This window comes from Carassius auratus, chromosome 11, assembly GCF_003368295.1.
Source record: "Carassius auratus strain Wakin chromosome 11, ASM336829v1, whole genome shotgun sequence".
NCBI classification, from domain to species: Eukaryota; Metazoa; Chordata; class Actinopteri; order Cypriniformes; family Cyprinidae; genus Carassius; species Carassius auratus.
Window position 1 is genome coordinate 15,807,774 of NC_039253.1, and position 16,297 is coordinate 15,824,070.

Here is a 16,297-nt window from a genome sequence, read left to right on the forward strand (position 1 = left end):
CATTTAATTTTCTCATATGAACTGTCTTTGAGATTTTCTTTTGCTCGCAAAACTTGAGTCATCAGCAAATCTATTTTAATTTCGCACCCCTGATGGATTACAGGGATACTGACAGAGACATAGCTCATGGTTTGTTCGTGTTTAAAGGGGCAGGCCAGGCGGAGAGAGCGTGAATACTGAAGGTGGGTCTGTGGAGCAGACTGCCACTGCTGCTACTGATGTCGCTGGTCGACTGACACCAAGTCTTTCTTCGCCATAGAAGTTTGTCAGGAGAATAGGCGTGTTATTTCGGCTTTATTCGGCTTTCAACACATCCTAGAGTGATTAACCCTAGAGGATAACCGACATGAACCTGGATGTACCTTTGTGCGCTCGAGCGCTTTTCTTGGCTCAACGTGAGTATCTGACCTGCATCCAAATACCAAGTTGGTGTTGTTCATTAAGTTTTATTGTGGTTCTGTTTACATTGACAGTTGAGTGAAGAATAGGTTAATGGATAAAGATGGTCTCTTATATATAACTAGACTTCTAAATTAAATGCTCATCAAAGTGTGCGTGTTTGTGTGATAGCCTACATGTCACTCTCTCCTGAGTGTTTATCTTTTCATGTCTTCAGAGTCACTGTACACGTTTGCGAATATTCTCTGCTGTTTAAACTTTTTATAATGTCATGTAATGGTTTTTCAGTACGTATTTTGCACTTTTGAGACCCAGACCCGAGTTCCAAAACCATCTGGTGCAGATAACTTCAGACTCGTGTACAAGACTGATGACTTTGTTTTGAGCTAACCCGAAGAAAAATTTCTGCTCCCAACAAACTGGTCTGTTTGATAGAATCACCAAAAGTTAAGCACATAAAAAAGGCTATATTTCTCGACATTCTGTGGAATAAATGCCACATGTGGCATGGTATTTTATTTTGGTTTGGTTAAGTATGATATGTTTGTCCAAGATTGTTTTTCTCATCTTTTTTAAGTATCTGATCCAGTGACGAGTTACCAAGAGCTGAAGACCAAATGAATCAAGAAATTTCCCCTTACCTAATATAATTGCATATATAGAACCCCAGAGTGACTTGGGGTGGATTCACTTAACAAACAGCAAATGTATAAGGTTTTATTTAAAACAAATATTATTCAAATCTACTCGTCTTATCACAGGTTTATTAACCAGTTTTGGTCCATAAAATCTTGCCCCATTGGTCAGGTTTTCCCCCCATCTTAATTAGAGCACGATGTTTCACTGTAAACTGAATCTGCCTCCATACATTTTCTAAAAGGATTTGTTACATCCATACAGCCTTCTAAATGCTCCATACACTACATTTCTAAAGTAAAACGTTCACTATACTTACTATATTCACTTTATCCACTAATTATTATACTACACATTTTGTTGTAGTTTTTGAGTGTGAAATACCAGAACATTATAATTCTGCACACTCAGCTGGTCTATAAGTCAACAAAAGTGAAGTCTTACCTAGTTTAATCCATGTTAATGAACCTTGAATACAAGGCTTTAAACCCAAGCCTGACAAACAGCACTGCTCTGAGTTTTCTACTGGGCTGAGTTTGAGATCACTGGCTCATTTCAGGTGTATAACTATTCATGTTATAATCTCCATCATCAAAAATACAATTCTTTATTCAGTTATATTCAGTCCCTATGAAGCTTCCATGTTCCATAAATGTCATCTAAGAACATCTGAGCCCTGACTTTAGACTTAAAGAAAATAGAGCAATGTCAAATAAGAAATAAGCTTTTTATTAGCAGTTTCCAACAGGAATGTCCAAATGTAATGAAATTCTTTGAAACGCAATAGTATTTTTCATGCAACGAAAGTCAATTGGGTCCAATTGTTTTTATTTATTTAGTTTTTTCACTGGAAAAAGAGAACCATAATGGCATAGAATTGTAATTTTTTTGGGGAAAAAAAGGAAAGATACAGAATGAGATGCATTTGTTTTAGGTTTACAATTTCATGTGCAGGTGTAGCTTTGCCCTGAACGTGTTTGTATGAATATGAGTGTGCACATGTGAATGAAATACAGATATGTGAGCAAACGGACAAATCGTTGCATTTCAGAGTGCTTCCTCAGCAGATTCCAAACCCTTGACCCTCTCCCTCCTCCTCATCTGCCTTTTGCTCTGATGTTTGTGGTTTCTCTGGCTTCTAACACATCCTCATTACTGCCTTTCTAATGCCCTCGGGATTTGCTGTACATTTCTTTTTCTCTCGTTTGACACAAAATCATTATGAAATACAACAACCCTCAAAGACTAAACAAAGATGAAAACCCATGTGAGAAGTATTTAATGTGCAGTTTAATTATGATGAAAATTCTTTCTTTATTGTAAAATCTCTAAAAAGCATTACATTTTAGACTGCTCTTTCAGAGGAACTGTACAATTGAAAATATGAAATAATTTTATAGCACTGATCATTGAGCACAACGTGTTAAATTAGTGGTTAAATTATCTGAATGGTAGTCACCAAAACATAACCAAACTGCTCTGAATTTTCATGAAATGCTATGGTAGTTGTGTTTCACTTGGTTGTGAACCATTAAAATGTCTTGTTCATCCAACAGACTGTCTGTTTGTCCTTTTTACTGTATTTCCTTAAATATGTAGGTTGTGAGAATAGAATTAAAAAAGCAAGCCAACCCATTTCATTTAAATCTCTCATTTTCAGCATGTTGTAAAAGAAAGCACAGAAAATGTTCTCACTTTATGACCAAGGGAGTGGTTGGATTGCTGCAGACCCTCTTAATGCGAGAGGATCTGGGACAATCCAACCACTCCCTCAGTCCTAAAATAAAAATGGTCATCATTCACTCAACCTTATGTTGATCCAAACCTGTATGAATTCACATGACTGTTCTGTTAACAGATCAAACATTCTCTCATGAACAGGCACATTTCAGTGTTTTCTAGTAATTGAGGAATAATGTGGGTTTAGGTAATATATAGTTAAATGTTTATATTCTACGTCTAAAATTTACCAGAGATTACTAAGGAGTGTTTTGTTAGCCAGGAGTGTTTTGATTCTTCTTGTAGACGTATGAAGAGGTGTTTATTTCTGAGGGTTACAGACTCATACAAACATCCATAAATAGTCCTTCCAGGCATAAGGGCTGCAAAATATTGATGCTGCTTATTTTTCCTCAAAATGTTTGCTGAAATAAAAATGTTACACAAACAGGGCTACATGGCTGGCCATCACTGCATTTCTCAATCTCTTTGTCTATTGCTGTATTTTTCTTGTAATATGTATATATATTTTTTTTTTATCATTGTTTAGTTTAGTATTGTTTTATTGTGCTCCGCTGCCTCCTGAGGGTAGTTTGGCATCACCCAGCCTGTCAGATTCACACTGGAGCTCAAGCACCAGTTGATTTTCATCAGATGATCATTTAAACAGTTATTTCTGAAAACACAGTGATAAATCCTGCATCTCTTGTGTTTATCCTAGACGTGGCCAATGTATATAATTTTAACTCGTTTTTCTGTTTGCCTATTTCACAGTTCTGGCTTCATACCTGTTCAGCCCTGGTAAGCACATTACATGCATCTTAAAACTATAAAATGTTAATCAAAAGTGTAACAAGCATATTATGGTATACAGTAAATATCCACAAATACACACTACCGTTCAAAAATCTAAAGTCAGTTTGGTTTAATAAAAAAAGATAAGAATGCTTTTTAGAAAGGATGCATTAAATTGATCAAAAGTGACAGTAATGACAAATACATTGTTACAATAGATTTGTTAAATAAAATATATTCGAAAAGAATTGCAGTTGTAATATTGTAACTGTAATGTTATTTCACAATATTACTGTATTTTTTATATAATGAATGCATCTTTGTGATCATATTTTTAAAAAACATTCAATAAACTGACCTCAAACATTTGTACAGTAGTGCCTAGTGTATCTGCAGCTGCAGGACTGAGAATGCTATAATTACTTCAAACACTAGTTTACTGGCGATAAAGCAACATATGGTTTATAACAACAGCACTGCTCCATTTACTTTGGGTAAGCACATATGATTGTGCTTTTCAATGATTAGGCCTAATCTGTGTCCGGGAAACCGGCCCTTTGTTTTTCAGTGCAAGGTCAAAGTGATGGCAGTGGCGTGGTGGTGGCCATGTACAATATCAGCGCGTCCCAGGGATCTCAGGCGGTATTGCAATGTCATAGTCAGCGCATGGTGTGGACACAAGACCGATTAAAGGACCGCCAAAGGGTAGTGCACTGGGATTTACTTCGTAGTGGCCCAGACCATGCAATGGAACGTGTCATAGACATGTTTTCTGCTGGAGACCAACGCATCTACAACGGCTACAACCAGGGCCGCATAAACATGCCCAAGACTGCTTTTAAGGATGGCAACTTCTCATTGGTAATCAAAGGTGAGATAAAAATTTTTTGGCAATACAAAGGCAACAGCCTGGAACTTAGATATCTGCACACTTCAAATCTTTTTGTTTGGTTTCATACAGAAGTTGCAATGAGTGACAAAGGAATCTACTCCTGTAACCTGCATCATCATTACTGCCACCTGTATGAGTCGATCAAAGTTCAGCTTAATGTCACCAAATCAGGTTGGTAAATTCACTTCATAATTCAGAGGAGGTTTTTGTCTGGCTTTTCTTGGCATTTAACCTGCGTCTTGTTCAGTCTGTGCAAGTTCGTGCCAAACAAGGAGCTGGCTGCTGATTAAAGAATGGAAAGAATTTGAAGACCATTTGAAAAGAAAATTTTGCAATCTTCTGTTCATCTCCAGTCAGCAACCTTTAAAAAAATATAATGCTTAAACCGTAATACTGTAAAATGCTATTACAATTTAAAATTACTTTTATATTTCAATTTTCCATAAATCTTCATGATCTTTCACAAATCATTCTAATTCGCTGATTTGGTGCTCAAGTGATATTTCTTATTATCGTCAGTGTTGAAATTAGTTATACTGCTTTATATTTTTGTAGAAACCATTATATATTTTTCTCTGACGAGTAGAAAGTTCAAAAGAATAGAACATATATATTTTGAACAATAATTTTATTGTACAGTGCTAGGTAGTAAGTGATTACATGTAATCTGGATTATGTAATCCGATTCCAAAAATGAAGTGCTTGTAATTAGAGTATATTACATTTTGCTCTGATTACAGTTACTTTTTATGGTTTACATGATTACATATTTTTCACACAATGGAAGAAAATGATTCATGATGGAAGTCTGGACTAGTGGTCAACTGATATGTGTTTTTTGACAGCCGATGCTGATATACTTTATACTTTAGATGAAAGTATTTTTCGCAAATAAATTAATATTTAAATACAAATATAATAAAAAAAAGTAAACACTGTAACCAAGGGCACTCAGTATTCTGGGAGGTTTGTATGCACTGGGAATCTTTTTTTTTTTTTTCAAATAAAGCCAGGGTAACCCTCATTTTATATACAGCACACAGTGAAAATGAAACGAATATGACAGTAGACAAATGCATAAAGTGCAGTATAATTTGAAATCACCAGTTTAAAGTTTAAAGCATTCAAATCACACGGACTGACCATCATGCAGAGAACACGTGATCATGCTGGATCTCACACCTGGATTCGACTAAGTTTGCAAGATTTGTGAAATTTTAGTCATTAGTCATTCAAAGATTTGTTTAAATTATATAAATGCATATTTGCAAAATGCTGACGGCAAACGAGAAAGTATTATAATATTTGCCTTTCTATTACTAATAGGCCTAATATAAAAGCAGTTGTTATAATACTTTCTATATACATTAATTCCTTTGTTTAACCATTCTATTTGATTATTAGGCAGACTCCTATCCTTATTAGTAAGAACTGTTAATGATAATGACGAATGAGAGAGAGATTGTGAGCGCTGCCGCTCTCATCACCATATCAAACGCTATCAAAATAAGCACGCTCAAACACATCGGCCAAGCAGAAAAACTTACCGTCCAATGCCGATATCGGCCGATATATCGGCCTTGGTGATATATCGGTCGACCACTAGTCTGGACAAAACATTTCAAAACTGGTAGGGTTTGGGTCTGTAATGTCATTGTTTTCATGTTTATTAATGAAATATCTCTGAAGAAATGAATATTTCAAGTAATTTAACAACACATTCACATGTTTAGATTTGTCTAATTTCAGTTAATGGTCTCATTTATATGCAGGTAAACATGTAATAGCTTATATTTAATATTTTATTGTAAATTTTTAAGATTTAATAATTTTTTAGCTTTTTATAAACTCACAAACCTACTGCAGTTCTTACATTAACCCCAGTTTGTCAAACCCTGGTGCAATGTAATGTTTAATGCATTTTATGAAGTTGATATAAAAGAAAAATTGCTTTTTATTTTAATATAGTATGTTTAAAGTACCTTTGAAACAAGTTTGCTAAAGGTAACCTAAAAGTAATCTTAAAAGTATTTAATTATGTTACCTAAAATGAGTAACCTTTGTTACATGTCTAATCTATAATCAATAACAGACTGCAATTTAAAAAAGTAATCTACCCTTCCTTGATTTATATATGCATACTCATATATCCATGCTGCTGTTGTCTTTTGTCAGCACGCAAGGAGAGAAGGTTTTGGGACGGTCAGAAGGCAGTGTTTGTGGTTCTGGTGGGCAGCACAGTGGTTCTCCCTTGCGTTAACCGCCGGCCTATCTGGACAGAGGGCAACAGTCAGGAGGACCAACAACAAGTGGTGCACTGGGACCGTCAGCCTCCAGGGGTCCGACACGACCGTGCCGATCGGCTCATTGACCTGTACGCTTCTGGTGAGAGGCGTCACTATGGACCACTGTTTGTTCAGCAAAAGATGAATATATCTGCCACAGCGTTCTCGCAGGGAGATTTCTCTCTGATCATCTCAGACACCCAGCCTCTGGATCAGGGGCTATACTCTTGTCATCTCCACCATCACTACTGCGGTCTGCATGAGAGACGCATCTTCCAGCTTACCGTGACACCTCCAGTCCCTCAGATCCCTCAGGAACCCACAGATGAACCTCAGTATCTTCCCAGTGAAAACCCAAGTAAGAGCAACATTCACAGTGACAGTTAATAAAAAGGGTAACACTTTAGTATAAGGACCAATTCTCACTATTGAGTAGTTGCTTATTAGCATGCCTATTATTAATATATTGGCGGCTTATTACTACTTATAGAGCACATATTCTGCATGACCATATTCTACATCCATAATCCTACCCAATACACCAACTTAACAACTACGTTACTAATTATTAATAAGGGGCAAATTATGAGTTTAATGAGGGAAAGACCATAGGTAATGGTTTGTTAATGGTGAGAATTGGGCCTTGAAATAAAGTGTGACCATAAAAATATGAGTCAAGAGATCAATCATGAGAAGCATGAATTCAATCAAGTTCATGTATTCAGTTTTCTCTATTCCAGCTTTTTGCTAGTCATGTATAACACCTTCACAGCACACAAGGTGTTTCCAGAATTACCCCAAATTATCACAGAATAGCTGTTGCTGATCCTGAAGAAATGTGTTAAATGATATATTTGCATTTTAGAGTCTTAGGATATGGAGTTCTCCTGATTTAATTTGCCTTTATTTGTTTGTTAAATTCTTGGTTTTGATTATATTCACATGAGAAAAAGGCAAGGGTTGATGCTTGTTACTGGTATAGTCTACACTTGTCTTACAGAACAGTTTTGAATGACTTGATTAGCATTTATTGAGCCAAAGAAATAAAACACACCCACCACACTGGGGCTCCTTTTTATGTCTACAGAATTAAATCTGCATTAACTAAATGCTAAATAAATTTAGTAAAAAGAAAGAAGAAAGAAAATAGGTTGGATGTAATCACAGGGCATGAACTCAAACAAACAATCCTGAACTAAAACAGTCTGAGGTTGAGGTAAGTCTGCAGATCTGGTTACCCTGCTGTCTGGGTTGCCACGTTCACATTCATTAAAATGCAGCAGTTCTCCTTTAAAGCTTTTTCTTCTTTCACTTCAAGCACGCTTCTTTTTCTCGCTTTCTCTTTTTTTCACTTGCATTCCACTGCTGTTCTCTCTCCCACTGTCACAGCTCGCTCTCTCAGTTTGAGTTCTGCTCTGGTTCAGATCATTCGATAGCCTAATGTTTTCCTTTGAGGTATTGCCAGGGAGACAGGAGGAAAGGAGGATAAGAAAGTGCTTTTTTGCATAAGACAGGGAGGTAGGTGATGTGAATTGAGAGATAAAAATAAGCAAGGAAATATATAAGAGACAGAGGGCTTGATGCATACGTTTTAAAGATTGTTTACAGTGACAAAAGAGAAAGTGGGGATTGGCAGAATAACCTCTAATAAGAGAATGTGGGAAAGTCATTTTCTGTGGTTTAGTTATTCTGCGTCTACTGGACCCTAGACTACACAAACCTCAGTGGAATCTTGCGGATAATCACAGACTTTTGGGCAAGACAGGAAAGAGCTAAACACTATCTGCAGTGCTGAATTCATTATTAACAACAAAATATTTCTGCATGGCCTCTTTTTTTGGGAGGGGGGGGGCAAAAAGCATTGAGCATCTGTGTTGTTCAGTGTCTGTATTTTGTTTTGATGTCAGTTTGTCTTGGCTGTCTTACTTGAATTAAAGGGATAGTTCTGTCATCATATAATTTCAAACCCATATGACTTTATTTCTTAAGTTACACATTAGAATACCGTGAAAAATAGTCCAAACAACCTGTGCACTTGATATTAAAAGTTTTATGAAGCCTTATGACAAGTTTGTGTTCAGAACAACTCCATCTCTGTCCTTTCTGGAGTGTTTTTGGACAGCGTCTTGTTTATCTGCAGGAAAAGGGAAGTTTGCTTCATCTGTAAAGCATCTGGCCAGCTGTAGCTAGAGCTCAACATCAGACCATAAGCCATAAGGAGGAGACTGTTGTGGATTTAGGTCAGCCCACCCTCAACATCCCCTCATTCCCCCTTCAACCTTCCCTCAACCCGTTCTTAAGCCATCCAAAATGTGTCAGTCCTTCCTCTGTCTTGTTTAAGCATGAAGAAAAAGAAAACCGTCTGGCTCCAGCACAGCCATTACATAAAATCATTTCCTTTTAGGACTTTTTATAATTCTGTTTATCCTCTATAGTTCAGCCGTTTTAGACCAGGTGGTTCTAATCATGTGAATCACTCACTTTCAGCTTCCCCGGGATCTGGCATTTCAATAACTGTTCGAAATTTGCAAGGTTTAAGCATATTGATGTTCCCCTATGGTCTTAGAAGCAGGACGGTCCAAAGACAAGTCCCCATGGAAGCCCTGTTCTGGATTGTTTGGCCTAAAAATGTTTAGCTTTCATCATGAGCCCAAACTCAACATCATCATAAGCACGACTATTCTTGAAGACATCTGCTCATGAACAAACAGAAAATAAAGAATGCTGTTCGAGATCTGGAAGGCGTCCTTTTGAGCATCGTTTGCTTTTATAAATGATCTGTGATGTGAACATGCAAGGGAAGTCTGAAGTTAAATAAAACTCATCTTTGCATAATGACCATAAAATCACTGTTAAAAAATAATTTTGTGGAGAGGTCTGCTTTGTGGGTTTTGTGGTTTACCTAAGGTGAAAGATACAGAAATGAATGTGTTTTGAAATGATCTAGCTGCCTTTTCAGTAAAAAAGCATTTAAAAGAACACTCCACTTTTTTAAAAAATAGCCTCATTTTTCAACTCCCCTAGAGTTAAAAACAGTCGAGTTTTAACTCTAGGGGAGTTTTTTTAATCCAGTCAGCCGATCTCTGGGTCTATAATTTTTAGCTTAATTTAGCATAGATCATTAAATTTGATTAGACCGTTATCATCTCGCTCAAAAATTACCAGAGTTTTTTATATTTTTCCTATTTAAACTTGACTCTTCTGTAGTTACATCGTGTACCAACACCGACGTAAAATGATAAGTTTTGCCTGAAAATAGTCCCTACTATTTTCAGGTGCTCTGTATTATCACTGCACCTGCTGCACCCATGGAACAGCAGCAAAGTTACTTGATTATTACTCCAGAATGAGAGTATAGTTCCTAGCCATATCAGCCTAGAAAATCACAACTTTTCATCTTCTGTTGGTATTAGTACACAATGCAACTACAGAAGAGTCAAGTTTTAAATAGGAAAAATATAGAAACCCTTTGGTCATTTTTGAGTGAGATGCTAATGATTTATTCAGATTCAATGATCTATGCTAAGCTAAAAGTGCTACCGCCAGACCTGGAGAACGGCTGAATGGATTCGAAAATGGTAAAACACAACTGTTTAACTCTAGGGGAGTTGGTAAATGTGCCTATTTTCAAAAAAGTGGAGTGTTTTAAAGGAAAAACAGTACAATGTTGTGACAGAACACACTATGTTGTTCTTTACCACAGCTCTTGACTGCCAGTAACCAGTCATATCCGGCTTTTTTATGAGGTCTTCTGAAAAACGAGTGTAGAAATCCTTCAGCTGTTACTGATTACAGTAATCTACCCTACAATATTAGCCTGTCTTCCCCTCAGTGCTCTGGGTTCAGACATACACAATAAAAGGTTAAGATTGAGATTACAGGCCAGAAACTGTTTTTTTTTACAGCTAACAATTACTAAGGTATGTTTTAAAACAGTAGTTGGCTTGTTTTGTGTGATGTGGGTGATAGAAAGATTGCATTACAACAATTTGTAGTGATCTGTTAGAAATATTAATAATAGCATAGTTTTAATTTTTAATGGCAATAATTACATTTTACTGTATACACTGGCGTTCAGGCTGTTTTTGTAAGAAGCCTATAAAATGCTTCAAACAATAATAACACCAACCTCATAAGATCTTAAGAAGCAAGAATCTCTCTTTGATTTTCACCCTAGTAAAAAAGTAATTTAAAATACATTAAAAAACATGAATTCATACTATTTCATGTAAGTATAGTTTAAATCTAGTAACATATTTATTGACATCGCATCAAGATTTACTGATATAAAAGTTATATTTATACTTTATTTGTGCTCAATGCACATTTCTTGATATTAAGTCTAAGATGTGTTTTGATGGCGCTATTGACAAGGATTGTATGACCTTTGAATAATGTTGGACTTAAAAGGGTTACACCACCCCAAAATGAAAATTTTGTCATTAATCACTTACCACCATGTCGTTCTGATCCCGTAAAAGTTCATACTTTTCTGGACCTTGACAGTGTAATTTACTTGGCAGTCTATGGGACAGTCACAAGCCTCCCGGTTTTCATCCAAAATATCTTCAGTTGTGTTCCGAAGACGAACTAAGCTTTTATGGGTTTGGAACGATGTGGGGATAAGTGATTTACATCTTTACATCTTTGGTTGTACTTCAGCACTATTTCCGCAAAATTAAAGTGCATAAAGTACAAAATTAGTTTTTCCAATTTAGAAGGCTTTAGGTATACCACTTTAGTACAGTCGAAGGATATTTAAATTAAAAACATTAACACGTAAATATGTATTTTTAGCATACTTGGCATGAAATAAATACATTTCAAATACATTTTAATATATTTATTTTTCACTAGGGCAGCCATGACTCTTTTGTAAGGTCCAAACATAACAGTCCCTGAGTGATTTTCCACATCTCATAATACTTCTTTTCTAGCAACTATGACATCATACAGTATTTTGTCATACTGTCATCATTTTAGGCTGTATCATAGACGAAGAGGTGCAAGTTTGGCTTATTTAATTTATTAAATTTTCCTGTGGAAGCAAAATGACAAAGTCACTCAGTAAAATAAACAACGTAGTACCTCCCCATTTCCCCCATCCTCCTTCTGTTTTCCACCACTCATCTTATTTAAATCCATGTTTTCCTGCCAGGAAAAATAAAAAAAAACAGTGGATCTCATTCTAGCTGAAAAACACGTGGCAGTTTCCGGCACTTCTCACACAATTCAGAGTACAATTAAAATAAACTAGTGCAAAAACAGTACCGCTTAAAACATTTACATTCTCAGGTTTAATATTTTTGTCCAAAGCCACTTAGAATGCATTCAAGGTATACATTTATCAGTGTGTGTATTTTCTGAGAGTCAATCCAATGACCTTGGTGTTGCCAACATAATGTTTTGAACTCCAGAAACAATCATTTCCAACATCTGTTTAGCCTTAATGCCAGATTTCTCTTTACTGCTTCTTCAGTTGTCTTTAGCTGAGAGTCAGGGTCCAGTTGCTTAGTGTTTTTTATGCAGTATTTTATGTCATACCATGTTAGCTAATGTGAAGCCGAATAAATAGCTCAGGAGCATAGATGATATTGGTCTCATTTATCAGAGGGCATGAAATCAGATTATGTTTACATCTGTAATATCCCTCCTTGAGGAGTGCTGAAGTGTGCATTTACACAGCAAAGGTTTCTGTGTAGCATAAATCTTAAGTAGCACAAGGCCCTCTGGTGGTTACTGAAAATAACAAAAAATGATCAAGTTCAAGGCCAAACTCCTCATATACTTGATCATCTTCTCTTTTAGACATCAATATGGTGGAAGTGCCGCCCCATGTAATCAACGTCATCTTATCAGAGCAAAGGAGTCACTTCCTGCAGCAGCTGGGCTACATCCTGGCGACTCTCCTCTTATTGGCCCTTATCGTGTTGGCTGTTGTTCTCCTCACACGTCACCGGAAAGGACAAGGTTTTTATGTCCTTTTATTGGTCCTTTGCATCTGTTTTTTTGCTTTTTATTGCTCTAAAAAGGCATGTAGTTATATTTCAGTTGTGTATATTTAATGTAAATGTCTGTGTTGCACTTCAGAAGTGTATTTCAGCCATATAGTTATACATATCACATGTCGGTAATATATGACATTTTTATACTCTGTACTTGATTTTAATATTTGTGTTTTATTTAAACATAGGCTATGATTTTGATCCACGTAAAGAGGAAAGTGCACCTCTGCCGACGGTGACGTATGTGTGAGTACCTACTGATGTTGAAAACACCATCTGTGAACATTAGTTATGCATAAAGCATCAACTGTCAATGTGTGCCACATATCTAGGGGCCACACATCATGTGTTAAGAAAGAATGTGAGCGAAGTATCCCAGAAGTGAAGTCAAGCAACCAAGAGGAGACGAAGTTGGGTGAGTTTACCTCATATTTCTTCTCAAAATGCACCAACTGTGAAAAGACTTGGACGAATGTATTTCTGTTCGTCTCCGCAGACTACAAGAACAATCTTCTGAAGGAAGCAGAAATGTCCAAACTTTGCTCCCAAAAATCTATTGACCTGGACAGAGGTAGAATCATTGGTTGTGATTGTTTTTGCCATTTTCCTCATCTGAGAGAGGTTTACAAAGCTTACACATGGCTCACTTCAATGAATAAAGCCAAAAGTTCACTAAGACAACTAGAAATACCAGACAGATGCAGATAAACATTGCATTAAATTGCACTTAATTGCATTCAGTTGTTTAAATATTACAGTAAAGACTTCAGTAAAGATTCTGTTTCTTTTGAACTTTCTGTTCATGAAAGAATCTTGAATTTTTTTTATTGTGGTTTCCACAAAAATACTAAAGGGTTAGTTCACCAAAAAATGAAAATTCATCCAAAAATGAACAAAGGTTTTACAGGTTTTGAACAACATGAGGGTGAGTAATTAAAGACAGAATTTTCATTTTTTGCGTGAACTAACCCTTTAAGCAGCACTGCGTTAATAAGAAATGTTTCTTGCACAACAAATTAGCATATTAAAATGATTTCAGTATCATGTGACACTTAATACAGTACTTAACAATATTACTGTTTTAATGCATTTTTAAACAAAAATAACAATTCTGCCTTTGTTTTCCAAAATTCACATATTCTCTCTTTTCATTTTGTTTTCTCTGCAGAGATGGAGAAGCCATCTTGGAAATAAGAGGTACCTTGCCACTGGCTGGTCCAGGGGCAGATCTGGAAACGGATGAAGAATGAAATGCAGAGAGGTGACACTATGGCAAGGAAATAAGTGAAAAAGAGACGACACAGTTGTATCTTTTTTTTATCCTGACTCAAGATCCTTCATATGTTTGGCTCTTGTGAAGCTTGCAGGAAGCAAGAAGGAGTATCACCAGCAGTCTTTTGTTCAACTGATATATCAGACTAATGGCAAACAACTGTTTCAGAGCACTGAAATGACAAGCAAAAAGCTTAAAAATGCAAGAGTCTGCATTTTTTTAATGAATTTTTGCCCAGTGCTGCCACGCGATTTATGAGTAAGAGTAAAACACACCCAGAATTCTGTGTCCTAAGTGTCAGAATGTTTATACTGGTGTGAGGTATGAGCTATGTAAAGATTAGGCCTGACCGAGGCTGGGACATGAACAGTTATGTGAGGAAGAACCTTCTTATTCTTTGTGGAATTTACAAAACATTGCAATTTAGCTGGTACAGTTTTAGATGAGTTTTGTGTATGGCCACAAATACTGCAGAAGCTATTGCTGCATCACAAAATGCATAATTATTTTTTCGCTTTGATCATATTCTTTGTTTATCTTCTCAATAGGTTTAAGCTCTGCTTTCTGAAGATACAATTCATAAGCATTTTCAATACATTTACTATATTATATGAAGTACTATATTATATGAAGAAATGAAATTTCAATTTTAATAATTATACTAGGTTAAGTATATTTTGATCATATTGTTGATCTGTCTATGTGGTTATGTAAGATCATAATTTAGCCCAGACTGAATCTTGCAATTATCTATGCTGGTTTTGTATAACAGTTTTAAACATGGAGATTTAAGTCTACATTCTTATTGGTATTTGAACGCACAGTCAGTTTAGCCAAAATATTTCAGTATTATAACTCAAAATATTCTAAACCCATTTAAATCAGTATTTTTTTTGGTTCATTTTGATATTCTATTCCCAATACTAGCCGTGTTAGCACAAAAAGCTTCAATTGCCTTAATGTGTAACATTTTCTATCAAAATCTTCTGTATTCTGACTGTCCTCCTAGAAATATTGTCTTTTCATGTTATTGTTTGTATATTTTCATATTTACTTTTCTCATGTTACAAACCTAACTAACTGCCTTTGTCACAGTTTATTTGAATATTCTGGCATTAAATGTAATGTATTGCAGCTTTGAGCATTTGCAGCAAACAGTTAAGTGTGAAACTGATTCAAATGCATGTACTGGTACAACATGAAAATAATTTAATTATAGTAGTACGGCTATGAAAATTCAGGCACGATAGATGCAAACATTTCTTTCCTAGCTTGCTCAAATCAGTGTTATGCGATGTGTACTGCTTTATCTTTAACTGTTTATTATGGTGAAGCTGAAGCAATGCTTTTGCCCATTATGATAATTATATGACACTCAGCCAACCAACCACCCTTTTGATTTCCTTAAAGGCTTCTAAATAAGAACACGTTAATATTGATTGAGGTTGCAAGAGGAATTTGCTGGGTAGACCACAATGCTTTTGGTACATGATGCCACATAATGGATAATCCTGGAGTGGTTTTATAATTGATGATTTAATTTTCCAGTTCACTGCCAATGTTCTGTCTTTCGAAGCATAATAAATTTTTTACCTCTGGAATGTCTTTTGCATGATGTATATGGTATTTTTTCTGTTCCCCACAAATAGGCTGATGTGCCGGTCATGTAGAAGATTTATTATGCTCGAACTAAATCAAACACCTCAGTTTTGATTCTGGAAACCATTAGTACTTACATTTGCTCTTTCATAACCACAATTAAACACATTAAATAAAACATTCAAATTATTCCACAGCTAATTAGGAATGTCTGATGAACTTCCATAAGATTGCAGCTGACTTTTGAAAGATATTTCACATCTGTGCAGTCAAAAAAGGGTTAGGGTTTTTACATTACATTGTTTTTAGATTATAAGTAGCATGGGAATATTTGTAGCAATAGCCAACAATATATTATATGAGTCAAAATTATAGATTTTTCTTTTATGACAAAAATCATTAGGATGTTAAGTAAATAGCATGTTCTGTGAAGATATTTTGTAAATTTCCTACCGTAAATATATTAACACTTAATTTTTGATTAGTAATATGCATTGCTAAGAACTGAATTCAGACAACTTTAAAGGCGATTTTAATTATATATATATATATTGCACCCTCCGATTCCAGATATTCAAATAGTTGTATCTTGACCAGATATTGTCCTATTAAAGCAAACAATACATCATTGGAAAGCTTATTCAGCTTTCAGATTATGTATACACGTCAATAAAAAAAAATAAAAAAAATACCC

At 35.6% G+C, this 16,297-nt stretch overlaps 1 protein-coding gene across 1 annotated transcript; it reads left to right on the forward strand.

Annotated features, from left to right (window-relative positions):
* The first annotated feature begins 136 nt into the window (after window positions 1–136).
* On the forward strand, window positions 137–15,610 carry LOC113111188 (matrix remodeling-associated protein 8-like). Its single transcript, XM_026275711.1, has 10 exons — window positions 137–395; window positions 3,529–3,555; window positions 4,118–4,420; window positions 4,511–4,612; window positions 6,617–7,084; window positions 12,535–12,696; window positions 12,920–12,977; window positions 13,064–13,146; window positions 13,228–13,302; window positions 13,900–15,610. Exons 1-10 carry the CDS (start codon window positions 347–349, stop codon window positions 13,923–13,925), a joined length of 1,353 nt encoding a protein of 450 aa, XP_026131496.1. The 5' UTR covers window positions 137–346; the 3' UTR covers window positions 13,926–15,610.
* The last annotated feature ends 687 nt before the right edge of the window (window positions 15,611–16,297 follow it).